At 58.0% G+C, this 26,653-nt stretch overlaps 1 protein-coding gene across 5 annotated transcripts in view; it reads right to left on the reverse strand.

The window, feature by feature from the left end:
• Positions 1-26,653, reverse strand: part of GRAMD1A (GRAM domain containing 1A) — a 31,992-nt gene that overhangs the window by 4,262 nt on the left and 1,077 nt on the right. For 2 of the 5 annotated variants that reach the window (XM_084613757.1, XM_084613753.1), the window contains exons 2-14: positions 21,061-21,262; positions 19,470-19,490; positions 18,529-18,613; positions 17,849-17,952; positions 9,338-9,433; positions 8,621-8,701; positions 7,869-7,990; positions 7,294-7,447; positions 5,819-6,017; positions 5,425-5,565; positions 4,582-4,700; positions 4,112-4,254; positions 1,635-1,738 (exon numbers count right to left, since the gene is read on the reverse strand). In XM_084613757.1, the coding sequence (XP_084469883.1) occupies positions 1,635-1,738; positions 4,112-4,254; positions 4,582-4,700; positions 5,425-5,565; positions 5,819-6,017; positions 7,294-7,447; positions 7,869-7,990; positions 8,621-8,701; positions 9,338-9,433; positions 17,849-17,952; positions 18,529-18,613; positions 19,470-19,490; positions 21,061-21,262 (1,571 nt within the window). Of the gene's footprint in view, positions 1-1,634; positions 1,739-4,111; positions 4,255-4,581; positions 4,701-5,424; positions 5,566-5,818; positions 6,018-7,293; positions 7,448-7,868; positions 7,991-8,620; positions 8,702-9,337; positions 9,434-17,848; positions 17,953-18,528; positions 18,614-19,469; positions 19,491-21,060; positions 21,263-21,708; positions 21,806-26,653 lie in introns of those variants that run through there. The other 3 variants (XM_084613756.1, XM_084613755.1, XM_084613754.1) reach the window with 3 other exon arrangements.

Consider the following 26,653-nt stretch of genomic DNA (forward strand, 5'->3'; position numbering starts at 1 on the left):
GAGACGCCGATGCCCGTTATGCCCTGCCATGCTATGCCCTGCCAGGGTGGGTGAGATGCCCACGCCAGCCCCACCACACCGGGGGGGAGATGCCGACGCCCGTTATGCCCTGCCATGCTATGCCCTGCCCGGGTGGGTGAGATGCCCACGCCAGCCCCACCACACCGGGGGCTGAGATGCCCACGCCCGCTACACCAACCCCACCATGCCAGGGGGGTGAGATGCCTGCGCCAGCCCCACCATGCTGGGGGGGTGACGCCCGCTACTCCAGCCCTGCAATGCCAGGGGGGGTGAGACACCCACGCCATCCCCACCATGCTAGGGGGTGATGCCCATGTCCGCTACGCCAGCCCCACCATGCCAGCCCCGCCATGCCAGGGGGGTGAGATGCCCGCGGGGGAAGGGCACACACACCCCATAAGGCCCAGGGGGAGGGAGTCACGTGGAGCCCAGGGTCTGTCCCAACTGTGTCCCTCCAGCTGCCCAGCTGTGTCACCCCCACCCAACAATGGATTTATTGGGAAACCCCCTCTGACTGGTGGCCTGCCCCACCCAAACCCCTTCACATCACCTCCCCAGCCCCCTCGTTTTGCCTGCCCCCCTCCTGCAACCACACATGGGATATGACACAGTGGGAATTTTCTTAGTATTTTGTATGAGTTCTGGGTGTGCCTCAGTTTCCACAGTGTGCTGCATGTTTACCTAGCTGGAGGGAAAGGGAGTTTAATTTTGCAAAGACCCAGAGAACTAGGTGGGACTGTTGTATGGCTGCCTGGACCCAGAAGATGGCTGGACATTTTATAACTCAGCAACTGATGACCCGGGGGCTAGGACAAGGGAGAACAAAGCTGAGGTGGAGACCAGGTGACCCTCTTTGCCCTGAAGGGGAACAAAGGATGGAGGAGGGGCAACTGGGCATGACCGAGGGTTGGCTGCTGGAAGTGGGTCTCAGCCTCCTGTCAGGGTCCCGGGTGGAGAGCAGGGCTTGGAGCTCTGGGTCTGACCAAGATGGACGTGGCTGGAATTTCCTGGGTTCGGTGCTAACAACTGGGCATGCCTACGGGACGGCTGATAAACCTTCTGTGTCACACGCTGGCTGAGTCACTCTGACTGTGGAGTGGGGGTGCAAGGCCCCTCTCCAGGTGTCCCATCCAAGCAGACTCCCTGCGGCTGAACGCTCTGAGCTCAGACCCAGGAGGCGCTGAAGCCAAGGAGGCTTCTTGCTCCCCTGAGAGTGTCTGGGGGTGTCACACTGAACAGGGTCCTGCCTGGGTTTGATTCAGAGCTGTTCAAGAGCACCGAGCCTGTGACACGGCCCCACCCACCCAGCCCCCCACATATTGCCCGCCACCCGCCCACGTCACCCTCCTCGCCTCAGCCACCCATGCAGCCCCATCCACATTTCCCCCAGTAGCCTCCCCGTATCTCCATCCCTGCCCAATACCCTCTGACAGTCCCCTGCCCCTCCAGGCCCCCCTCCCCCCCATAGGCACCTCTGAGGCCCCAGAGCACTCCCAGACTCCAGCACTGGGCGCACTCTTCTGCACCTGCCCCCTTACCCCGGTGCCAGTCATCCCTCGCAGGCCCCATCCATACCGTCCCGCCCCCCGTCCTAGGTGCTGGATGCCCCATACCCAGGTGCTGGAAGTACTCCTCCACGCCGCTCCATGTATTCTTTTCAATCAGGGCTCTCACCAGGTTCCAGGGCTGTTTCCGGTACCGGATCTCAGAGGAGACTCTGGAGAAGGCAGAGCCAGGGGGCAGGGAGGGGGCCGTGTCAGTGACCTACTCCTTGAGGCGCACTGGTGGGGGACGGGAGCTGCCAGGCCAGGATGCTGGGAAGCAGCTCTCTAGAGCAGATGCGGTGGGGGCCTGTTTCCCAGAGATTCCCAGCAGCAGGCCCCTCCGTCACAGATCCCAAGGCCAGAAGGCACCATTGTGCTCATCTGAGCTGAGCTACCCCTAGCATGGGCCTGTCACAAATGAACGCCTGCCCCCGCCCCATGGCTGCAGCAGGGCCTCAGCGGGGTCCTGGCTCCAACTCTAGCCCCCCAGGGCCAAGAAAGATCAGCTCCACCCGGCCAATGCAGGTGGCTGCAGTCACACTCAGGCCTAGCTCCTGAGAGGGGCGGGAAGAGCTGGGCTTGGTTAGCCCCCAGTGCATGCTGAGAGGCTCGAGAGGCTCCATGTGCACCCCATAAATCCAGCAGGGGGTGGGAGCAGGGCAGGGAAGAACTAGGGGGATAAAGGCCCATTTGGCACAAGGCCCAGTGGGGCCAAACTGGGCAGGCGCCTGCGGCGGTGTCGGGAGAAAACAGTTTCTGACGGCTGGAGGTGGGAGAGTCTGGGGCAGCCCCCAGGAGCTGGGGGAACCTGTTCTGTTGCAGACAGAGCTCAGGATGTCCCTGGAAGGGGTGCTGAGATGGGACTGCCTGCTGGGCTGGGGACCTACCAGCCCTATGTGGGCTTTACAGATGGGCAGTGAGGGGGAATCTGCACGGCCTTGGATATTGTTCCAGGGCTGAGTTCTGGGCACAGTTCAGTTCCAGGCTGATTTAGTCCAGCTTCAACTTCCAGCCGCTGGCTGCTTGTGTTGGACTTTCATCTGCTAGAGAGACAAGCCCAGCACTGGGTGTCTGACCCCACGCAGCCAGACGGGAGCCTCACCCCTGATCCTACTCTGGGTTAAGTGAAAGAGCTAGAGCTCCGGGAACCTCTCCCTCTCAGGCAGGGTTCCTGACCCTTTCCTCATTCTCGAGGCTCTTTCTGGACCCCTCCCCAATTTATCACCATCCTCCTTGGCCTGTGGGCGCCAGACCTGGACACAGGGGCCCACCTACATCACACCAGGACCAAACCCAGAGGGAAAATAATCTCCCTGCTCCTCCTCAAGATTCCCATTTGTGCACCCAGGGCTGCATTAGTTCCTCTGGCCCCAGTGTTGCATGGGAAGCTCGCATTCAGCTGGTATCTCTTTGGGAGATGCCAAGGCTGGTGGCAGGAGGGAACACTGTTCACGTAACACACTTAGATCTTCTACAGCCTTTGACTTGGGACCACACGACATTTAGAATGACAAACCGAGACTGATACGAAATCGGCATGGCCCACACTGAAAGCATTCACAGCCAGCTAACTGAGAGGGCCCAAAATGAACCTGTAAAGGGGGACCAGACCTTGACGGGGGTGTCTCTGGGGTGGTCCTGTACGGATCAGGTCTTGGCCTGTGCTATTTGCAGCTTTATCACAGTGACCTGAAAGAAAATATCAATTCGTCCCTGGTAGCGTTAGCAGAAGACACAGACTTTGGGGGAGCAGGAAATAATGCAGGGGCCAGGTCACTGACACAGAGCCACTGGGATGGGGGACTCCACGAAATCTTTTCACCATCCATGCTCCACACAGAGGAGGGACAGAGTCCCTCTGGCCTGAGTGTGTGGCCAACGCTCTTTGTGCCTAGCTGGACAGTTACATGGAACCATATTACAAGACACTGTGTGCTCATGGCCAGCTCACCAAGCCGTCCCGATTTCATATCAGTCTCGGTTTGTCACTTTAAATGTCATGTAGTCCCACGTCAAAGGCTGTAGAGGACCCAAGTGTGTTACATCAACACTGTTCCCTCCTGCCACCAGCCTTGGCAAAGAGACCAAGTTAGTGACAGGATCTATTCTCCATAAACCCATGGCGACTGACATTAATTCCATCCCCCTCCTTTAATTTGTTATTAACTGAGTCCATATCAGCTGCTCCTTTCTCTCTCCCAGGATTGCTGTCAGGCCTATGATCACCCAGACCATCCCCCTTACCCTTTTTAAAAGAGTAGCACAATAGTAGTTTTCTACCAGGCCTCTGGAACTTCCCCAGTGCTCTAAGACTCATTGAAAATCAACCTTAATGGGCCAGTGAGTTCCTAAGCCAGCTCTTTTCAAACTCTTGGATGCAAGTTATCTTGACCTGCTGATTTCAAAGGGTCTGACTTTCATAGTGTGGAGCAGCCATGAAACAAAGAGAGCCAGCCACCAGAGGAATTCCCAGCACCACTCTCTGGATGGGGGGGGGAATAACCCCCCAACCCGCACTGCAGAGGGGCTCTTAGCTTAGTCGGTACCTGAGGCGGGCCGTGCCTGTGGCCAGTGTGCTGATGCAGTAGCGGTGAGCAGTGTAGAAGTAATCCTGGTAGGGGATGCCCTGAGTGATCACCTCCGAGTCCACCACATAGGCACCGTTCTCGGGGCTGGCACGGAACAGGGTCTGGGGGGAGGCCAGCTCTACTCATCCCATCACAGGCCAGAGACAGCCCCGCTTTGTTCCCCCACACCTGTTGCCATCCTGCACCTGCTGCCCCCCACCACGCAGTCCAGCTGCCATGCCTGCTTCCCACCACCATGCAGTCCAGCCCCACCCCTGACCTGCCGCCCCCCACCGCGCAGTCCAGCACCCACGCCTGCAGCCCCCCACCATGCAGTCCAGCCCCACCCCTGACCTGCCGCCCCCCACCGCGCAGTCCAGCCCTCCCATCCAGCTTCCCTGTATCTGCTCCTTCACACCCTCCTGGGGCTGTGCTGCCCCCTCCCTCACCTGTGTCTCCACCACAGCAGCTGCCTTGGGGCCCAGCGGGTTGCTGAGGGGGATGGTATAGGAGAGGACGCGGCGCTGGCGGCATTTGGTCTTGTCGCTCCATGAGGTCAGGGTCACGTCTGGGGAGAGCAGGGGGTATTTCAGGGCAGGGGGATCCCCCACTCAGGGGCCTCCCCCATGTCCCCCCACACGTCCCTCTTATCCCCGACTCCCAGCTGCAGGGCCCTGCCCTTGGTGGCATTAAACTGGTGTGGCCCAGTGGGGTGTCCAGCAGCACGAACACCTGACCCAGTGTTCTGCCATGGCCCCTTCCCTCTTGGGCCCTGCAGCAAGTTTGCTCCCCTCCGGCCAGAGCAAACGCCTGGCTAGTGCTGCCATGGGCAGCAGCTGCCAGGGCTGGAGACCCATGTCCTCCAGCCGGCACAGGCTACACGGGTTGTGTGCAGTGCCAGGCGTGGGCCTGGTGCCCAGTCCAAGGCCTCCCCCGCGCTGCAGTTGGCAGCTCCCTTGAGCACCAAGCCCAGACTCTCCGAGGGCAGCGAGTCCCAGGTGTTGGGTGACCCCCCCCCACCACGCTGCCTTCCTGTGCCCATCACACACATGCCCAACACCCTCGGCCTGGCCAGCACAGGGTGTGTGTCCTCCGCTAAGCTTTGGGATCTCCGCCAGGCTGCCTGGCCTGGAGCTACCGGGTCCCCTGCCCCATACACCTCGACTCAGGCCAGCAGCGCCCCATGGGTGTCCTGGGCAGTGAGCCAGACCCAACCCAGCCGTCATCTGGCGGGTGGCAGGGGGCAGCCAGCTCGCAGCCCCAGGGAAGACTCAGCCCCTGCTCCACCCCACCTGTGAACTTGCGCTGGCCCAGGAAACTCTGCATGAACAGCGAGTCGGTGAAGAGCATCTGCTGCAGCCGCTCAGCCCCCAGGCAATAGACGCAGTTCAGCAGCAGCCGCCCGGGCAGGTCCGAGAAGGCGTCCACCTCCGCTGTGGGGAGAGAGGGGTGAGTTGCTGCCTGGGTCCTAACCCAGTTCTGGGAGGACAATGGGATCAGAGTAGGCAGGCTGGAAGCCAGCACTCCTGGATTCTATTCCTGGCTCTGGGAAGGAAGTGGGCCTAGTGGTTAGAGCAGGAGACTGGGAGCCAGGACTTCTGGGTTCTCTCCTTGGCTCTAGGAGACGGGTGGGGCCTAGTGGTTAAAGCTGAGGGCTGGTATGTTTGGGCAATGCTGGGCTGTTACCTTCATCCTGTGTGGAGGAGGAGGAGGAGGAGTTGCTGGTGTCAGTGGGGAGCTCCTCAGGGGGCAGCAGGTCCCCCAGGGCAGGCAGCGGGGCCCCCCCCAGTGCCGCAGCCTTCGGAGGCTCCAGCCCCAGTGTTGCTGCGCAGTTGGAGACAGCATCCGCCCGGCTGTCCACATTCTCCTCTGGGTCATCTGCCAGCTGGGGAGAAGGGAAAGTGAGGGGGCCCAACCTGGGCCCAAAACCTCCCCCGGCCCTGCCCCTTCCCTTCCCCAACTCCCCAGAAGGTCTCCCAGCCCCGCCTGCCTCCTCCCCAACACCCCCACACACACACCTCCTATGACGCTGGCAGCTGGCCAGCTCAGGGCAGGACCTGATTAATTAACCTGAGGGGTTAATTTACTGCGTGTGGGTAACAAAGGTCTGTTAACTAGGCTAACTAAGACAAGCCCATGCACTTGTGTTGACAGAAACCAAGAACTGTATTTACCTACATCCTGGTGGCTGTAACCAAAGAACTGTTACCTGCAAAATCCTTTTCACCTCTTGTCGCTCTTTATTACCTGCACATCCTGTATGCAGCTGTGCTCAGGTGTCAGTAGATGCAAAGGCCTGTAGCTAGCATGGAGGGTGAATTCACTGACCAGAGAACCGTTTGGCTAGGGCATGTCATGGCTATAGGGTGTTCACAAGACTGAAGCCTCAGATTGAAGCATTTGATTTTCAAAGCAAGCGTTACTGGGACTTTTCACAGCTTCAAGTGTCCATCACATGCTGTGACAGGTTTTCTGTGAGGACACCTGTCCGCTGGCTCTGTGCACAGGAGAGCCATAAATACCCCATTCATTGGCCCGAGCCAGTACCTCTGATCTGCTGAACTGACCAGGGAGTCTGAGCCATTGGTCAGAGAACAGGACACCCGGAAAGATTCGTGGAAGGACTCTAAGAGACTTATGGAGAATTTGCCGACATTAAATCTCTGCTAACAACTGGACTCTCACAGTCTCATTCACCTGTAATGTGTTTTATCTGCTCTGACTTTGAATAATGCTCGGTTATTTTCTTAGCTAGCTTTCGACACTAAAGCAAGCGGTTACCTGTGCTGTCTATGGGGAGATCTGACCTGAGGTAAGTGACGAGTCTTTTGGGACTGGATGAACCTAATGTGTGGGGAATGTGGATTTAATCACCTTTCATCACAAAGTGCAGGTTCTCTGGGGGGTAATGAGGGGTTGGAATGCCAAGGGGCCGTCTGTGCTCCATGGTAAAATGGGTAGACTGAGCCAGGGGTACATTTCAGTGCTGGGTGAAATCAAATGATAGAATACACCCCCAGCCTGGGGTTTCTGTCCTGAGTTTGGCTTTCTCAGCTGTGAGTCACTCCAGGCACCTGACACCTCCCCCAACCCCATCCCCCGAACCACCCCAGTCCTGACACCTCCCTAATCCGCCCCCACCAACCCTTCCCCCCACTCACCGAGGCGGCCCCATCGCTGCTGCTGGCCAGTGAGTGGAAGCTCTGACTGGCAGCTGTCCTGGCCAGCTTGGGGCTGGGGTCCACCTTGAGGTCAGCTGTGCAGGGCAAGGCCAGGTCTCTCAGCTCGATGATGTCACTGAGCTCCCTGGCTGGCCTGGAGGGGGGCAGTCACTGGGGTGCCAGGGGTCGCACAAGTGTTGAGGTCACTGGGTCCCGTAGGGTCGGGGATCGCACCAGGGCAAGTCTCGGGGTCAGACACACGGGTGGGGGGGGAGGGTGCCAGTTTGTCCCAGGGTGGGGGGGGAAGGTCAGGCACCAGCTCATCCTGGGGGGGGCAGGGCAGACGCTTCCCAGTCTACAGGGGTCCCAGCACTCCCAACACTCGGGTGGGGCCAACCTATTCCTGGGGAGACAACGCCCTCCCAGCTCCCCCTGGGCAAGAGGACCCAGACTCTCTCATGGGGCGATGGGGGAAGGTGCAGGGAGGGGCAGCCAGACCTGAGGGACCTGCAGCAGAGGTCGGAGGCCTGTGGCTGGCCCCACGCAAGTCAGGGGTGGGGGAGGCTCACACTCACCCCAGGCCATTGAGCTCGTCAGTGGGGACGGGACAGACGTAGTCATCGTCCTCGCTGGTGAGGCCGAGCTCAGCACCATAGCCCTGGTGGACGATATGCCAGAGCTCCTGGGGGGACAGTGTCTGGGGGAGAGAGAGACAGTGTCTGCAGTGGGGAACTGCGTCAGGGGGACAGCGTCTGGGGTGGGGGAGAGACAATGTCGGGGGGGAACAGCGTCAGGGGGGAAAGAGACAGAGTTGGGGGGACAGCGTTGGGGGGGAGAGAGACAGCGTCGGGGGACAGCGTTGTGGGGGAGAGAGACAGCGTCGGGGGACAGACAGCATCTGAGGTGGGAGAGAAACAGAGTCGGGGGCAGACAGCATCTGGGGGCAGGTGACAGCGTCTGCAGGGGAGATAGACAGCGTTGGGGGCAGACAGCATCTGGGGGCAGGTGACAGCTTCTGGGGGGGAAGGAACAGCACTGGGGGAACAACATCTGGAGGGGGAGAAAACGTTGGGGGAAAGGGACAGCGTTGGGGGAAAGGGACAGCGTCTGGAGTGGGGGACAGTGTCGGAGGGGACAGTGTCAGGGGAAAGGGACAGCATCTGGAGGGGGGGACAGCGTCGGGGGGAAGGTACAACGTCGGGGGAGGGGACAGCATCTGGAGGGGGGGGGCAGTGTTGGGGGAAGGGACAGCGTTTGCGCCCCCCAGAATCCCATCCCCAGCTCCTCATCCCCAAACTACCCCCCCACCCCCTCCCAGCGTCTGTACCTTCTCCAGCAGCGCGTTCTGCCACAGGCGGAAGATCAGCATGAAGCAGCGATCGCGGGCTCCAAATGAGGTGAAGAAATGCTGGGGGGAGGGGGAAGTGAGACCCGACTCCTGGATCTCCTGGTGCCCCTCACTCCCGACCCACAGCCCCTGCTAGCCCAGCCTGGGCTCCCCCACTCCACAGCTCTGCTGGTGCCTCTCACTCCTGACCCGCAGCCTCTGCCAGCCCAGCTCTGGGCTCCCCCACACCTGTCCCACTCCTGCCCAGAAGGGGGCCCAGCAGGGCACTGATGCTGCTCAGACAGTGGCCTCCAGGGGCAAGGAAAGCCCCCTCCCCCCAGGTCCCAACTCAGAGTGACCCGGGAGTGGCCAGACTCAGTGTCCTTGGGGCAGCACTTCTGTGAGGGGCAGGGATGGGGCTTGGCCCCTTGGTACTCCCCAGCCCCGCCTCTTGAGGATCAGGTCCCCACCTGACCCCTCCTCAGGTGAGGATGCCATCACCCACACAAAGTGGCAGGCAGGACCTGTCCCCTCTCCTTGTGGGGTTGCCCCCAGGGGACCCACCCGGCTGTCTCTGCGTCTACCCTGCATCGGGCAGGGGCACCTGGGATGCCATAGTCCTGCGGGGAGGGGCTCTGCGGAGGCCAGACAAGGGCATGGGGCTGCCCCCCAAGGAGAGGGGCCCTGGGGTGGGGGGGAGCCCCAGCCCTGTCTCACCTTGTCGGCCGCAGTGCAGACCTGGATGGCGTTGGGAATCAGTTTGGCCATCTTCTCCTTCTTCAGACATTTCACCTCCCGCAGTGGGACAGAGATCTGCAGGGGGCAGCGGTCAGGGTGTAGCACAGCAGAAGATGCAGGTAATGTGGGGTTGGGGGGATAAAAGGGAAGCTGGAGGTGGCCCAAGACAGCAGTGGGAGGGGCAGGGAGGCGCCTGGGGGTGGAGGGGAAGCTGGAGGCATCCCAGGGCAGTGCCTATGGGGAGGGGAAGCTGGACAGAAGTGACAGGGTTGGTGTTGGGGGGGCAGGTAAAAGGGAAGTTGGAGGCAGCCCAGGGTAGCAGGGAAGTGACCAAGTGGGAATTTTCTTAATGTTTTGTATGAATACTGTGTGTGTGCCTCAGTTTCCCTTATGTGTCACATAAGTACCTAGGTGGTGATAGTTGCAGAGGCCCCTAGGGGGTGGGTGCAACTGCCAACTGGCTGCCTTGGCCCAGACAATGGTCAGACATTCCGTATCCTGGCAACTAAGGCTGGGGCCTATCCTCTGCATGGAGCCAGCGAAGGAGTTAGACAGGTGGAGGCCAGGTGACTAGTTTGCTGGGGAAAGAGACAAAGCACAGAAAACGGCAGCTGGGCATGACTGAGGCTGGGCTGAGGGAAGCCGGTCAGTCTCTTGGTTTGGGGACTTGGGGGGAGAGCCCAGGGCTCTGGATCCCCCCAAGATGGACTTTGCTGTAACTTCCTGCTCTCTGGCTGAGAGTCACGGCTGAGTGCGGAGTTGGGGTGCAGGGCCCTTTGGGGCATCTGAGGCTTCCCCAGGTGTCCTAGTCAGGTGGACTCCCTGCGGGGAGCTCACAGCATGGAACAGGGGTGCTGAGCGCTCTGAGGTCAGACCCAGGAGGTGCTGAAGCCGAGGAGACTGGCCCTGGTGAGTGTCACACTACAAGAAGGTCCTGTCTAAACTTCACTCAGAGCGGTTTCAGAGCACTGAGCCTGCTCCCGTGGCAGATGGTGGGTGAGGTGGGATATGCTGCACCCCGTGGACGGTTGGCTTCTGAAGGCACTGGGAGCATCCTGCAGTAAGTGGCTGGGTGCAGAAAAACACAGGGAATTAGAGGGAAGAGCGTTGCATACGAGAAACTGAGGATTTTCTGGACAAAACTCAAGATAGGCTTCTAGGGGCACAAAGCTCTACAGATATAGAGCAGGTTGCACACAGGAGCCAAGAGGCCAGTGAAGAAGCTTGGCAACATGTGACCTCCAGAAGAGGTAAGCGGAATGTCCGGGTTCCAGTAACACAGACACAGGTAACTAACCGCTTTCATGTTCTCTCCACAGGTATCGTTGCGGAGAGTGGACCAGATGATATGTCTGGGGCGAGAAAGCAGAAGGAGACTCCGCTGGTTGGAAGGCATGAGATGCTATGTCCTGAGGTTGGGCGTTCCACGATCACCACTCCCAAGAGGAGAAGGCGGGTGGTGGTGGTCGGGGACTCTCTCCTCCGGGGGACTGAGTCATCTATCTGCCGCCCTGACCGGGAAAACCGAGAAGTCTGCTGCTTGCCAGGGGCTAAGATTCGCGACGTGACGGAGAGACTGCCGAGACTCATCAAGCCCTCGGATCGCTACCCCTTCCTGCTTCTCCACATGGGCACCAATGATACTGCCAAGAATGACCTTGAGCGGATCACTGCGGATTATGTGGCTCTAGGAAGAAGGATAAAGGAGTTGGAGGCGCAGGTGGTGTTCTCGTCCATCCTCCCCGTGGAAGGAAAGGGCCTAGGTAGGGACCGTCGAATCGTGGAAGTCAACGAATGGCTACGCAGGTGGTGTCGGAGAGAAGGCTTTGGTTTCTTTGACCATGGGATGGTGTTCCATGAAGGAGGAGTGCTGGGCAGAGACGGGCTCCATCTTACGAAGAGAGGGAAGAGCATCTTTGCCAGCAGGCTGGCTAACCTAGTGAGGAGAGCTTTAAACTAGGTTCACCGGGGGAAGGAGACCAAAGCCCTGAGGTAAGTGGGAAAGCGGGATACCGGGAGGAAGCACAGGCAGGAATGTCTGTGAGGGGAGGGCTCCTGCCTCATACTGGGAATGAGGGGCGATCAACAGGTTATCTCAAGTGCTTATATACAAATGCACAAAGCCTTGGAAACAAGCAGGGAGAACTAGAGGTCCTGGTGATGTCAAGGAACTATGACGTGATCGGAATAACAGAGACTTGGTGGGATAACTCGCATGACTGGAGTACTGTCATGGATGGTTATAAACTGTTCAGGAAGGACAGGCAGGGCAGAAAAGGTGGGGGAGTAGCACTGTATGTAAGGGAGCAGTATGACTGCTCAGAGCTCCGGTACGAAACTGCAGAAAAACCTGAGTGTCTCTGGATTAAGTTTAGAAGTGTGTGCAACAAGAGTGATGTAGTGGTGGGAGTCTGCTATAGACCACCGGACCAGGGGGATGAGGTAGATGAGGCTTTCTTCCGGCAGCTCACGGAAGCTACTAGATCGCATGCCCTGATTCTCATGGGTGACTTTAATTTTCCTGATATCTGCTGGGAGAGCAATACAGCGGTGCATAGACAATCCAGGAAGTTTTTGGAAAGCGTAGGGGACAATTTCCTGGTGCAAGTGCTAGAGGAGCCAACTAGGGGGGGCGCTTTTCTTGACCTGCTGCTCACAAACCGGGTAGAATTAGTGGGGGAAGCAAAAGTGGATGGGAATCTGGGAGGCAGTGACCATGAGTTGGTTGAGTTCAGGATCCTGATGCAGGGAAGAAAGGTAAGCAGCAGGATACGGACCCTGGACTTCAGGAAAGCAGACTTCGACTCCCTCAGGGAACGGATGGCCAGGATCCCCTGGGGGACTAACTTGAAGGGGAAAGGAGTCCAGGAGAGCTGGCTGTATTTCAAGGAATCCCTGTTGAGGTTACAGGGACAAACCATCCCAATGAGTCGAAAGAATAGTAAATATGGCAGGCGACCAGCTTGGCTTAATGGTGAAATCCTAGTGGATCTTAAACATAAAAAAGAAGCTTACAAGAAGTGGAAGGTTGGACTTATGACCAGGGAAGAGTATAAAAATATTGCTCGGGCATGTAGGAATGTTATCAGGAGGGCCAAATCGCACCTGGAGCTGCAGCTAGCCAGAGATGTCAAGAGTAACAAGAAGGGTTTCTTCAGGTATGTTGGCAACAAGAAGAAAGCCAAGGAATGTGTGGGCCCCTTACTGAATGAGGGAGGCAACCTAGTGACAGAGGATGTGGAAAAAGCTAATGTACTCAATGCTTTTTTTGCCTCTGTTTTCACTAACAAGGTCAGCTCCCAGACTGCTGCGCTGGGCATCACAAAATGGGGAAGAGATGGCCAGCCCTCTGTGGAGATAGAGGTGGTTAGGGACTATTTAGAAAAGCTGGACGTGCACAAGTCCATGGGGCCGGACGAGTTGCATCCGAGAGTGCTGAAGGAATTGGCGGCTGTGATTGCAGAGCCATTGGCCATTATCTTTGAAAACTCGTGGCGAACCGGGGAAGTCCCGGATGACTGGAAAAAGGCTAATGTAGTGCCAATCTTTAAAAAAGGGAAGAAGGAGGATCCTGGGAACTACAGGCCAGTCAGCCTCACCTCAGTCCCTGGAAAAATCATGGAGCAGGTCCTCAAAGAATCAATCCTGAAGCACTTGCATGAGAGGAAAGTGATCAGGAACAGCCAGCATGGATTCACCAAGGGAAGGTCATGCCTGACTAATCTAATCGCCTTCTATGATGAGATTACTGGTTCTGTGGATGAAGGGAAAGCAGTGGATGTATTGTTTCTTGACTTTAGCAAAGCTTTTGACACGGTCTCCCACAGTATTCTTGTCAGCAAGTTAAGGAAGTATGGGCTGGATGAATGCACTATAAGGTGGGTAGAAAGCTGGCTAGATTGTCGGGCTCAACGGGTAGTGATCAATGGCTCCATGTCTAGTTGGCAGCCAGTATCAAGTGGAGTGCCCCAAGGGTCGGTCCTGGGGCCGGTTTTGTTCAATATCTTCATAAATGATCTGGAGGATGGTGTGGATTGCACTCTCAGCAAATTTGCGGATGATACTAAACTGGGAGGAGTGGTAGATACGCTGGAGGGGAGGGATAGGATACAGAAGGACCTAGACAAATTGGAGGATTGGGCCAAAAGAAATCTGATGAGGTTCAATAAGGATAAGTGCAGGGTCCTGCACTTAGGACGGAAGAACCCAATGCACAGCTACAGACTAGAGACCGAATGGCTAGGCAGTAGTTCTGCGGAAAAGGACCTAGGGGTGACAGTGGACGAGAAGCTGGATATGAGTCAGCAGTGTGCCCTTGTTGCCAAGAAGGCCAATGGCATTTTGGGATGTATAATTGGGAGCATAGCGAGCAGATCGAGGGACGTGATCGTTCCCCGCTATTTGACATTGGTGAGGCCTCATCTGGAGTACTGTGTCCAGTTTTGGGCCCCATACTTCAAGAAGGATGTGGATAAATTGGAGAGAGTCCAGCGAAGGGCAACAAAAATGATTAGGGGACTGGAACACATGAGTTATGAGGAGAGGCTGAGGGAGCTGGGATTGTTTAGCCTGCAGAAGAGAAGAATGAGGGGGGATTTGATAGCTGCTTTCAACTACCTGAAAGGGGGTTCCAAAGAGGATGGCTCTAGACTGTTCTCAATGGTAGCAGATGACAGAATGAGGAGTAATGGTCTCAAGTTGCAGTGGGGGAGGTTTAGATTGGATATTAGAAAAAACTTTTTCACTAAGAGGGTGGTGAAACACTGGAATGCGTTACCTAGGGAGGTGGTAGAATCTCCTTCCTTAGAGGTATTTAAGGTCAGGCTTGACAAAGCCCTGGCTGGGATGATTTAACTGGGAATTGGTCCTGCTTCGAGCAGGGGGTTGGACTAGATGACCTTCTGGGGTCCCTTCCAACCCTGATAATCTATGATTCTATGATTCTATGAAAATGATAGAGAACCACCTCCATAAGACGGGCACTGTCGAGCTGTGCAGAGGGAGAGTGCTACGCATTGGAAAGTTCACCAAGGCGCAGCTGATTGCGCAGCTGGAGGAGGATGATAGATCTAAGGAGCCAGTTCCTGACACAAACTGGGCTACAAGAGGGACTGGGAGCAGCCGGAGCAGCGGCAGGGTGGTCCTAAGACCCACTTCCCCTGTCCAGCAAGAGGTCTTCATGACAGGGTCCCCCGTTGGTGGATCTGAAATGGATGGAATTGGAACTGAGGCAGAGGGACCCGCCAGTGGTGAGTGGGGATAGACCCAGGGATGCTAATTCCTTAGGGAACCTAGATACTAACTTGCTGCCCCAGTTTAAGGAGGGGGGCTATGGATGCTGATCTCACTGCCTCCGAGAAGGCTTGTAATGTGAACTAGCTTGACCCTGCAGAAAGGCACCAGTATCTAACTCCCTTACTGGGTCCCAAGGCCATAGAGGCGTTCAAGCCAGTGGATGGGGTGGAAACAGGAGACCAGGAACTGGTCAAGAAAGCTCCACTGCTTAAGTTTGGCTGAGCCCTGAGGTGGACGGGAAAAGGCTCCAGGAGGTACGAGAGACCCTGGGGGTGACCTCCATGGAAATCACCACCCTGCTGGGAAAATCTCTCTGCAAATGGGGAAAAGTCCCAGGGTCACCAGCATGGAGAACGTATAGGATCTGGTGGGGCTGGAGCAGCTGTAGATCTGCTCTCTGGATCTTACAGTTGGTTAGTGGACAGGAAGCCCCAAGACCTGTGGAGGGCAGGCAGGTTGGCCGATGAGTTTGTGGACAGCAGGTCTGAGTATGGGAAGGGACCACTAGGGGACTAGCCCAGGGACAAGTCCGAGGAAGGGGAGCCCATGGAGGCATCCCCAGTGTGAACCTGGTGTTGTGGGAGAGGCTGAGGAGGTGAACCTCCTCCGGGGGCCTCAGGGACCTGAGATTTAATTACGGCAGGCAGGATGGCCATAAGGCTACGCAGTGCCCAAAGGTCAAGGAAGCATGGGTCACAAGACCCCTCAAAGGGTTAACTTGGTGAAGGGAAGACAGCCTGTAAGGCAGGCTCAGAGAGCGGGCTGTCTCTCTGACAGACCCCAGCATGTATATCTGCTTGGATTCTACTGGGCTCAGGCCCCTCTGATCCCCAGTGCAGCAGAAGGTGGTGGTCAATGGGGAGACATTCCTGGTGTGGTGAGACTCTGGGACAGAGAGAACGGTTATCAGGCCCTGGGGGTGCAGCCCCCCCGATGCTGAGGGGCTGCGTGACCAGGGTGAAGGTCCCAGGGATGAAGCCATTCACCCTGCCACGGCTCAGACCCTGGGGCAGCCACAGGAGGGACTGGGGTGGCTAGTAGTTAGGGTTTTCCAGGACATCAGCTCTGACATACTCCTGGGGAATGACTGTGTCTCTGAGACAGGATCCAGGCCCTTCTCCTGTAAGGGCCAAAGAGCGGAATTTGAATCCAGGGAACCAAGTGGCTGAGACTGAAGCAGTCAGTGAAAATGCAGATGACCCGGCTGGCGGAGGGGAGGAGCTGCTAAGCTCAGGATACCTGCCTGTCTGTAACTAGAGCCCTGGAGCTGAGTGGGATGGGACAGAGGATTGGTCCAGCAGCCCACTGCAGGGGAGAGATAACTCCCCGTAGCAATGCTGTGAGCAAAGCAGCGGGCTTGCTGCCTGCCCTCACTGGGACAGCGGGGAGAAGCTGAGCACGGGGAACCACAGCCAGAGCAGGACAGCTGCCAACCCAGGTTGCCTTGTTCAGAGGTGTGAGAGGCCCCAGGGAAGGGGGAAGCAACTGGAAGGGCTGGTCAGATGGGGGTCAGAGGTGGGGTCAAGGCAAAGATGGGAGCAATTAACCCTGAGAGCCCGAATCCCAGCATTCCAGACGGAGGGCCAGGAGACATCCCGATTCCAGTTTGAATCCCAAAGGCTTTGGGGTGGCAAAAGGGCACGAGCCCCATAAAACCTCCCCACATGTGGCCTGCGAGTGTCATCAAGCAGACCATACCTAAGGGAGGGCGTGGAACTGGAAGGGACTGGTGTAACTCACACCAAGGAATGGGAGAGGTGCTGGGGCATCTATGGGAACGGTGGATTCAAACTTCCCCAGGTCACTGGCTGAAGTGACCCCGCTCATTTGGTCTCAAAGGGGGTAGAGATGTGACAAAGTGGGAATGATCTTCATGGTTTGTATGAATACTATGCGTGCCTCATTTCCCCTACGTGTGGCACAAGTTTCTAGGTGGTGGGACAAAAGTGTGTGATCTTTGCAGAGCCCCCTAGTGGGCAGGCGTGACTGCCATCTGGCTGCCTGGGCACAGAAAATGGCCGACACTCTGTATACTGGCAACTGATGGCCGGGGCCCATCCTCTGCAAGAGCCAGCTACAAGAAGTTGAAGAAAAGCGAGAGGTGGAGGCCAGGTGGCCAGTTTACCCAGGAAAGAGACAAAGGATGGAGGAGGGCAGCTGGGCGTGACTGAGGCTGGGCTGCTTGAAACTGGGGAGTCTCCTGGTTTTGGGACTTGGGAGAGAGCCCAGGCTCTGCGTCTCCCCCAGATGGACTCTGCTGCACTCTGTGCTAATAAGATCTGTCCTATGCTGTGTTCAGGTGGCTATTAAACTTTCTGTGTCACACACTGTGTCAGGCTGAGTCCCTGCTGAGTGCGGAGCTGGGTGCAGGGCCCCTTGGGGCATGAGGCTTCCCCAGGTGTCCTAGTCGGGCAGACTCCCTGCAGGGAGCTCATGGGGTGAACAGGAGCTGAACACCCTGAGGTCAGACCCAGCAGGCGCTGAAGCTGAAGAAACTGACCCTGGTGGCCTGAGGGTGTCACACTACTTGAGGGCCCTGCTGAACTTCACTCAGAGCTGTCCAGAGCACCCAGACTGTGCACCTGTGACAAGAAGGGGCAGGGTTCTGGGCCCCTAGGTGGAGGGGCAGGGGAAGCTGGAGGTGGCCCAGGGCAGCAGGGACATGGCAGGGCTTGGGGTCCCCTGAGGGGATGGGAAGCTGGAGGCAGCTCAGGGCAGATGGGGCAGGGTAGAGCTCAGGGCACTGGGGGGAGAGGGGCAGCGGCCCAGGGCAGCAGGGAAGGTGCAGGATTTGGGGATGCTGCGGGGGCCAGGGGAAGCTGGCTGCCCCAGGACAGTGGGGGTTGGTACAGGATTCAGAGGTGCCTGGTGGGGGGCGAAGCAGGGCCATGGCGTAGCTGGGGAGGGCAAGGGAAGATGGCAGGGCCCAGAGCAGTGGTGGGAGGTACGGGCTTGGAGTCCCCTGGGGGATGGGAAGCTGGAGGCAGTCCAGGGCATTAGAGGCAAGGCAGAGTTCAGGGGCACCGGGGGGGAGGGGCAGTGGCCCAGGGCAGCGAGGGGAGGTGCAGGGTCGGGGGCACCTGGGGGGATAGGGTGGGGCCACGGGCGCACAGGGGGGCAGGAGCAGAGACCAGGACAGTGGGGGAGGTGCAGGGCGGGAGCAGGGCCACAGGGCGCCCAAGGGGGGTCACTCACTGCTGTCTCCCAGCGGAAGATGTTGCTGTAGAAGCAGAGCCAGTTCTCAGACAGGTAGAGCCGCCCCTGGAGCAGGATGTCACGCTGCAGCGCACAGGAGTAATCTGGGGAGAGGGGAGATGTCAGAGCCAGCCGCGGGGGGGGAGGGGGCGGGGGACTGTGGGGCGGGAGTGAGGGGCACCGGCTGAGCTAGGGGGAAGCCCAGGGCTGGGCTAGCAGGGGCTGCGGGTCGGGAGTGAGGGGCATTGGCTGAGCTGGGGGGAGAGGAGAGAGACACTCCCATTTGACAGCGCAGGGAGCAGGTCAGGTCTATGGGGGGAAGGGAGCTGCCAGTGTGGGGGGCCTATGGAAAGGGGGGGCAATAGGTGGTGCGGAGTGGGTACAGCAGGAACCACAGGGCCAAGTGCCAGCACAGCCCCCCCAGACACACAGGGGGAGTCCCCCTGAGTGACCAGGGACTGGAGGAGGGTGGGGAATAGTTGTGAAAACAGCTGAGGGACGAGTGAGAAGATGCGGGGGCCTCGTTCCACGGCCCCCCTCCCTGCTCAGCCTACTGTTTTGTTCCCGCATCCCCGCCCTGCTGGCCCCTGCTGCCCCTCCCATGTCCCGCACCCCTCCCCTGGCCCTACCCCCCCATGCCAGCCCCACCCTGGTGCCCCTCCCCCATGGCCCCTCCTCACCCACAAGCAGCCGCTCGCTCTCCGGCAGCCCCTTGAAGATCCTGCGGAAATCCTCATTGCGCTGTTTGTACGTGGGGCTCAGCATCTGTGGGGGGATCAGGCCCATCAGGGGTGCAGAGGGCCATGCCCTGCCCCCTCCATGGCCCCGCCCTCAGCTACGGTTTTGGAACATGCAGGAGCACCGGGGAGGGTCCCAGGGGGTCCCTAGGCCAGGCGCAGGGGGGACTCTGGGAGTGGGGGGATCCGGGAAGGGCGGCATTGAGGGGCTAGGAAAGTTCTGCCCAAGTTGGCCCCCCCTGCCCAGCCATTGGCTGCTCCCCCTCCCCCGTCACTTACAGGAAACAAAGCGGGGGAAGGGTCAGGCTGTGGCTCCCCCACCCACAGCGGGCTTGGGCCCTGGCTGGGGCTGAAGCAGAGCTAGCAGGGAAAGGAGAGAGCTCAGAGTACCTCCTGCCCCTCCCGCTCCAGCCATGCTCCTCCCCCTGCCCCTCCACACCCAACTCCACATCAGAAACCATGGGGGGAGAGGGGAACATGAACCAAGCCCCTTCCCACCCCCCTTCTTACTCCTCCTCCTCACTGCCCCCCCATCTCCAGTAGGGCTGTAGCTGAGCGTGGTGGGAGGAAGGTCTCTGAAGGGAGCAGGGGGGGCCAGGCTCAGCCCCAGCAAATGGGGGCAAGACAAAGCCCAGAGAGGGGGTGAGGTGCGCAGCGATGGCAGGGCTGAAGGGTGTTGTAGGGCCTGTCTGCCCTACCCCAGGGATGCGCCCAGTTCTGGGCTGTGCTCAGATGGGGAGGTCCACAGAGACCCTCATGCCACCCGCTCCCACAGCTGCCAGAGGCAGAGATTGGGGAGACCGGGGTGGGGGGTGCGGGCTGAACCCTGGGAGCTGGGCAATGTGTGGGGTGCTGGGGCTGCAGGCAGAGGCAGGGGGACTCACGCTGTACCAGCTTTGTGCTTTCTGCAAGGGAAAGAGAGAGATGGGTTAGAACAGGAGTCCCCCAGGGGTACACCCCCAAAGCCTGCTCCCCCAGGGGTACAACCCCAAAGTCTGCTCCCCACAGGGATACACCCCCAAATCCTGCTCCCACCAAGACCCCCCCAGTTCCCTGCGGTACCCCCAAAGCCCTGCTCTCCCAGGACCCCCAGACGCATCCCAAAGCCTGCTCCCCCAGGGATACTCCCACAAGCCCCTGAGTACTTGCCCCCCCCCGAGAGCCCTCCCCTGAGCATGATGCCCCAGGGGATACCTCCCAGAACTCCCCAGAGGCTGGCCCCCAGGAATGGCCCCCAAACATGCCCCAGATGCTGGCCCCCCAGGGAATAACTCCCCAGAATGCCCAGGACCCCCACAGAGCTCTCAGTACTGCAATGCAGAGCCTCTTCACAGGGATCCCAACAGCCCTGAATCCAGGGAGTCCCCCAAACAATCCTCAATACCCTGCAGAGCTGGGGGTGGGGAGCCCAGGGCTGGGCTAGCAGGGGCTGCAGGTCGGGATTTAGGAGCACTGACAGAGCTGGGGAAGGGGAGCCCAGCACACGGCTAGCAGGGTAACCACCTTTCTGTATACAGAACTATAAAATCCCTCCTGGCCAGAGGCAAAACCCTTTCACCTGTAAAGGGTTAAGAAGCTAAGAACCTGACCAAAATGACTAATGAGGAGACAAGATACTTTCAAAGTGGAGGGGAAACGAAAGGGTCTGTCTGTCTGTGTGATGCTTTTGCTGGGAACAGATCAGGAATGCAGGTCAGAACTCCTTAAGTTAGTAAGTAATCTAGCTAGAAATGCGTTAGATTTCCTTTTGTTTAATGGCTTGAAAAATAGCTGTGCTGAATGGAATGTATATTCCTGTTGTTGTGTCTTTTTGTAACATAAGGTTTTGCCTAGAGGGATTCTCTGTGTTTTGAATCTAATTACCCTGTAAGGTATTTACCATCCTGATTTTACAGAGGTGATTCTTTTACTTTTTCTTTAATTAAAATTCTTCTTTTAAGAACCTGATTGCTTTTTCATTGTTCTTAAGATCCAAGGGTTTGGGTCTGTGTTCACCTGTACAAATTGGTGAGGATTTTTATCAAACCTTCCCCAGGAAAGGGGGTGTAGGGTTTGGGGCGGATATTCTGGGGGGAAGACGTCTCCAAGTGGGCTCTTTCCCTGTTCTTTGTTTAACACGCTTGGTGGTGGCAGCATAGGGTTCAAGGACACGGCAAAGTTTGTACCTTGAGGAAGTTTTTAACCTAAGCTGGTAAGAATAAGCTTAGGGGGTCTTTCATGCAGGTCCCCACATCTGTACCCCAGAGTTCAGAGTGGGGAAGGAACCTTGACAGGTTGCAGGTCGGGATTGAGGGAAACTGGTAGAGTTGGGGGGAGCCCAGGGCTGGATAGCAGGGACTGCGGGTCAGATTTGAGGGGCACTGGTAGACCTGGGAAGGGAGCCCAGGGCTGGGCTAGCAGGGGCACCCAAAAAGTCCCCAATACCCTGGCACCCCCCCAGACACCCACAGACCCCCAGAATCCAGCCCCCCTCACCTTGTTGTTGCGGATGAAACTCCTGGCGCTTAGCGGGTAGTTGAGGGGGGTGGACAAGGGGCCCCGCTCTGGGGTGCTTTCTGTGCTCTTTTCCACCATGGCATCTGCAGGGAGGTCCGGGGAGGTCCGGGGGGTCAGCAGTACGCGCTTCCGCAAGGACGGAGAGCTGCTGGGGCTGCTCCAGGGAGAGGGGCTGCCTGTGCTGGGGGAAGATAGAGTGAGGGGGACCCCACATTTTCCTTCAGTTCCCCTCCCCATTCCTCCCAGGGTTCTTCTCCCCCTTTGCTCCCCTTTGCTGGGCCCTCCAGTGCCTCCTTTCATCCCCTGTTCCCCATCTCCGCCTGTGGCACACTGTACCTCAAAACAGCACCCTGTAACCCCCATATTCATCATTCATATATAGTTGTGATATTTCATACAAAGCATGGCATGTATGATCTCATATGAAAGGTCATGATCTGTTGAAACCCCTTGTTCTGTCCACAAATGTATATTCTCAGTGAGTATGAAGTTATGGGATTGTGCTATACGGTTGTTACTGAAATATGTTCTAAGTTTGAGAGTTTGTACTATACGGGTGGTGACCCCAGCCCAGGAGGGTGTTAATCGACCTTTAATCAGTAGGGGGATTGTAATCAAGCAATTTACAATTCAACAACAGTTGTGCAAGCACCACACCAAGGGATCGCTCAACGCTGTGACTCAGCAAAGCCCACCAGGACCCGTCTAGGCAAGTGTCTTCCAGGCACGTGGACTGAGGATATAAAATAGGGAACAATGGCATCATGCTTTGGCCTTTCTCCTCCCCCACTTACAAGCAACAAGGACCTGAGAAGACAAAGAACTTCAGCAGAGGAGACTGGTCCCAGGTTTAAGGGAGAAACCTATGTATTGTGAATAAGGCTGCAAGTCTTTCACAGAGGTCATGGATTCCGTGACTTTCCAGGATCTCCGTGACTTCCACAGCTGCAGTGGCTGATGCGGCTGAGCCCAGTGTGGCCCAAGCAGCTGGGGCGGTCCTGGGGCCAGCTGCACTAGCTGCTACTTCGGCAGCCCCAAGCCACTGGTCCCAGGCGCTGCCCCAAGCAGCAGTGGCGCCCCAGGCCACCCCTGCCCGAAGGAACAGCAGCGGTGGTCATAGACTATCAGGGTTGGAAGGGACCTCATGAGGTCATTGAGTCCAACCCCCTGCTCAAAGCAGGGCCAAAACCCAATTTTTGCCCCAGATCCCTAAATGGCCCCCTCAAGGATTGAACTCACAACCCTGGGTTTAGCAGGCCAATGTTCAAACCGTTGAGCTATCCCTCTCCCCAAAGCAACTACAGCCCGTATGGGGCTCAAACCTGCAACCTTGGCGTTATTAGCACCATGCTCTATCCAGCTGAGCTAACTGGCCACAGGATGCCCACCCACCCCCAGGAGCAGCAGCAACCGCTGGAGCACCCCCTCCCAGCAGCAGCATCGATTGGAGCATCCCTACACCCCACCCACCCCCAGCACCTAAGATTTACATAGGGGTATTTTTAGTAAAAGTCATGACAAGTCACTGGCCATGACTTTTTGGATATTGCCCATGACCTTTGTCAGTGACTTCTACTAAAAATACCCATGCCTGTAGCTCACAAAAGCTCATGCTCAAATAAGTGAGCTGTAGCTCACGAAAGCTCATGCTCAAATAAATTGGTTAGTCTCTAAGGTGCCACAAATACTCCTTTTCTTTTTGTGAATACAGGCTAACACGGCTGTTACTCTGACACCATGCCTAAATCGTAGCTTTAATTATGAACTGTAACATCCAGTGGGGCGAACAAATTGCTTTATCTAAATCAGTGGTTCTGAAACTTTTGTACTGGTGACCCCTTTCACATAGCAAGCCTCTGAGTGTGACCCCCCCCTTATAAATTAAAATCACTTTAAAATATATTTAACACCATTATAAATGCTGGATGCAAAGCGGGGTGGAGGCTGACAGCTCACAACCCCCCATGTAATAACCTTGAGAACCCCTGAGGGGTCCCAATCCCCAGTTTGAGAACCCCTGATCTAAATACTACCAAGTATGATAAGTTTAAGATTTAGGTTGTGTGCTTATTTTTATTTTCATTGGTAACCATCTGTCCTTTTATGTCTACCACTTATAATCACTTAAAATCCATCTTTCTGTAGTTAATAAACCTGGTTTATATTTTACCTCAAACAATGGGTTTTGCTTGAAGTGCTTGGGGAAACCTTAGCTCGGACCAGAGCTGCTGCGTGTGCTCTCCACACTGAGGGCGGGGCGGACTGGGTAATAAACTTCCACTGGTCAGGCTCTGCCCAGGGCAGGACAGTGCAGCTCAGGGGGGCAAGGTCGGGGAGCTGGGGGGAACTGGCTGGTGCCTTTCGCTGTGTGAGTCATGAGAGGCTTTGGGTGCCTCCATGCAATCTAGATACAGGGGCGCGGGTTGCCGCTTGTCACTAGCAAGGCATACTGAGAGAAAGTCCAGGCTGGAGAGTGAAGGGGGCACAGCGGTACCCCAGTTCCAGGTTGTACCCTGGGGATCCTGTAAACCACTCTCCCCCAGCTCAAGACAGGGCTGTTCTTGGGGCCAGGGACTAGAAACAGGAAATGCTGCCCCATGGGGTGACATGACTCTGATTAAAGAAGGGGTACCTGGGGATGCCCGAAATTGGGGGACAGCTCAGAGCAGGAGAAGAGACCCCCAAGGAGGCAGAGCCACATGTGAGGGAGCTTGTGGGTCTGATGGGAGGGTTGTGCCAGCTGGCGGGGAGCCTGTGGGTCTGATGGGGGGGTAGTGCCAGCCGGGGGGCATGGGTCTGATGGGGGGTAGTGTCAGTTGGGGTGGGGGCTGTGGGTCTGATGGGGGTAATGCCAGACATGGGGGACAGACTGTGTGTCTGATGGGGGGTAGTGCCAGCTTGGGGAGAGCCGTGGGTCTAATGGGGGTAGTGCCAGCTGGGGGGAGCCGTGGGTCTAATGGGGGTAGTGCCAGCTGGGGGGGAGCCGTGGGTCTAATGGGGGGGTAGTGCCAGCCGGGGGGGCATGGGTCTGATGGGGGGTAGTGTCAGCTGGGGTGGGGGCTGTGGGTCTGATGGGGGTAATGCCAGACATGGGGGACAGACTGTGCGTCTGATGGGGGGTAGTGCCAGCTGGGGGGGAGCCGTGGGTCTAATGGGGGTAGTGCCAGCTGGGGAGGGGGGGCAGGAGTCAGCCCCACTCCCAGTGCAGTGGGACTGAGCTGGAGCCGACCCACCCATCTCACAAACGGCTCTTTGTTCTGAGCTCCATCCCGACTCCACTCCCCAGTGCAGCCAAATGGCTCGATCACCCTCGTCCACCCCCAGCCTGACCCCAGCCCCCCAGGGCCTGGTGCCTCCCACTGGTGCCCAGAGACTGGGAGAGTGACACCCCACAGCACACACAGAGCCCGGGGAAAGAGACAGAACTGCAGTGGCAGGGGCTGCAGGTCGGGAGTTAGGGGCTCCGGCAGAGCTGGGGGGAGGGGAGCCCACAGCTGGGATAGTAGGGGGCTGCAGGTCGGGAGTGAGGGGCACCAGCAGAGCTGGGGACAGGGATGAGACTTACCAATGCTGCTGCCCCCAAAACTTCTTTCCCCCTCCCCCTGCCCATCACATGCCCCCCCATGCCCGACACTTACTGGCCACCTGGGACTCAGGCTAGTGGCAAGGGCAGCATGGGGGGAGCACGCTATTTCATGGGCAGCTCCAGATCTGGCTACTGTTGCCCCGCCCCTCCCCCCCAACAGATGACCAGGGCTAGCATGACTTGAGACAGCTGCTGTGGGCCAGCGCATGTGGGAGAGGGGGCCTAGAGCACCCAACACAGCCAGGGCTGGGGGGCAGGGGCAGTATGAGCCACCCATGCCTCCCCCCAGCAGGGTTCAGACCAAGCAGGCAGGGGGTCACGGCCAGCACTGGCCCTAATGCCCCCATACAGTGCTATGGGGTGCTGTGCTGCAGGGAATGTGGCTGGGGCTCGGGGGGGGGGGGTGCCAGGCTGTAGGGAGAGCATCCCCTGCTGACCCCTCCACCCCCTACAGCACAGGCCCCCTAGTGCCAAGCTGGGGCACTGGGGCTGGCACCAACTGCCAGGGAAGAGTGCCCCTTGCTGAGCCCTGGCCCCACTCCCTGGCCACCTACCAGGGTCCAGAAGGACCTGAGATTCCCCCGGCCAGTGCTGTCAGCTGGGCTGAGCCTTTGGGCTGTAGGACTCTGGTGGCTCCTGGGGGCCCAAAGTGACAGGAGGGACTGGGGCCTGTCACATGCAGCAAGATGCTGCCGGTCCCAGCCCTGGCACATGGGGCCCCTGGCTGCAGGAGAATGGCTGGCCCAAGACCTGGTGCCAGCTGGCGGAGGAGGGAGGTAAATATGGGGCAGATCCTGCTAGCTTGGCTGGGCTTGAGGAGATGCACGCCTGGCCAGTGACTGCCAGCAACCTCTGGCCCCGTCTGACGTTGGGGGGGAGCCCAGAGAGCATCCCTCAGCCCAGGTAGGACAGACCATGCAGGACAGCTCTGCCAGTGCCCCTCACTCCCAACCCGCAGCCCCCTTCCAGCCCAGCCCTGGGTTCCCCCGACCTAGCTCTGCTGGTACCCCTCACTCCTCACCTGCAGCCCCCTTCCAGCACAGCTTTGGGCTCCCCCGACCCAGCTCTGCCGGTGCCCCTCACTTCCAACCCGCAGCCCCTGCTAGTCCAGCTCTGGGCTGCATAGATTCCTGGGCCAGAAGGGACCATTGCGATCATCTAGTCTGGCCAGAGAGATTTCCCAAAATAATCCCTAGCACAGAGCTTTGAGAAGAACAGCCCCTCATGGTTTAAAAATGGCCAGTGACACGGAACTATTGGAACAATTAATTCCCCTCCCTGTTCAAATGAATGCCTCATTTCCCGTCTAAATTCATACAGCTTTAGCTTCCAGCCATCGGGTCATGATTGGGGTGTCTGAGCCGAGCCCCCCACCCCACCCCTGCAGCATGGCCAAACGGGAGCCTCTCCCTCTCAGGCAGGGTTCCTGACCCTTTCCTCATTCTTGGGGCTCTTCCCAGACTCCTCCCCAATTCATCACCATCCTCCTTGACCTGTGGGCACCAGAACTGGACACAAGGGCCCAGCAACGTCACACCAGGGACAAACCCAGCCTCCCTGCTCCTCCTCGAGATTCCCATTTGCGCACCCAGGGCTGCATGACCCACCCCCAAGTCCTTTTCAGTGTCCCTGCTCCCCAGGACAGAGTCCCCCGCGTGTGGCCAGCGCTCTTTGTTCCTAGCTGGACAGTTATATCGACTCATATTAAACAGTCACCACCCCTCACTCTTGACCTGCAGCCCCTGCTATCCCAGACCTGGGCTCCCCACACTTCCACCACTGCCCCTCTACTCTGCCCTGCCCTGGGGGCACAGAGGGAAGGGGAAGATGGGCATTTCCTGTCTCAGAGCCCCTTGAGCCTGGGTTCTAATGCCGTAGGGGGCAGACACTCAGCCTGTTAAAGGGGCTGTGTCCCAGCTGGGCACAGAGGCCCCTGAGCGCAGGGCCCCCTGCCCTGCCCATTGCCCTCCCAGGAATCTCCAGGAG

Source organism: Lepidochelys olivacea, assembly GCF_965140295.1.
Source record: "Lepidochelys olivacea isolate rLepOli2 genome assembly, chromosome: 24".
Lineage (NCBI taxonomy): Eukaryota > Metazoa > Chordata > Testudines > Cheloniidae > Lepidochelys > Lepidochelys olivacea.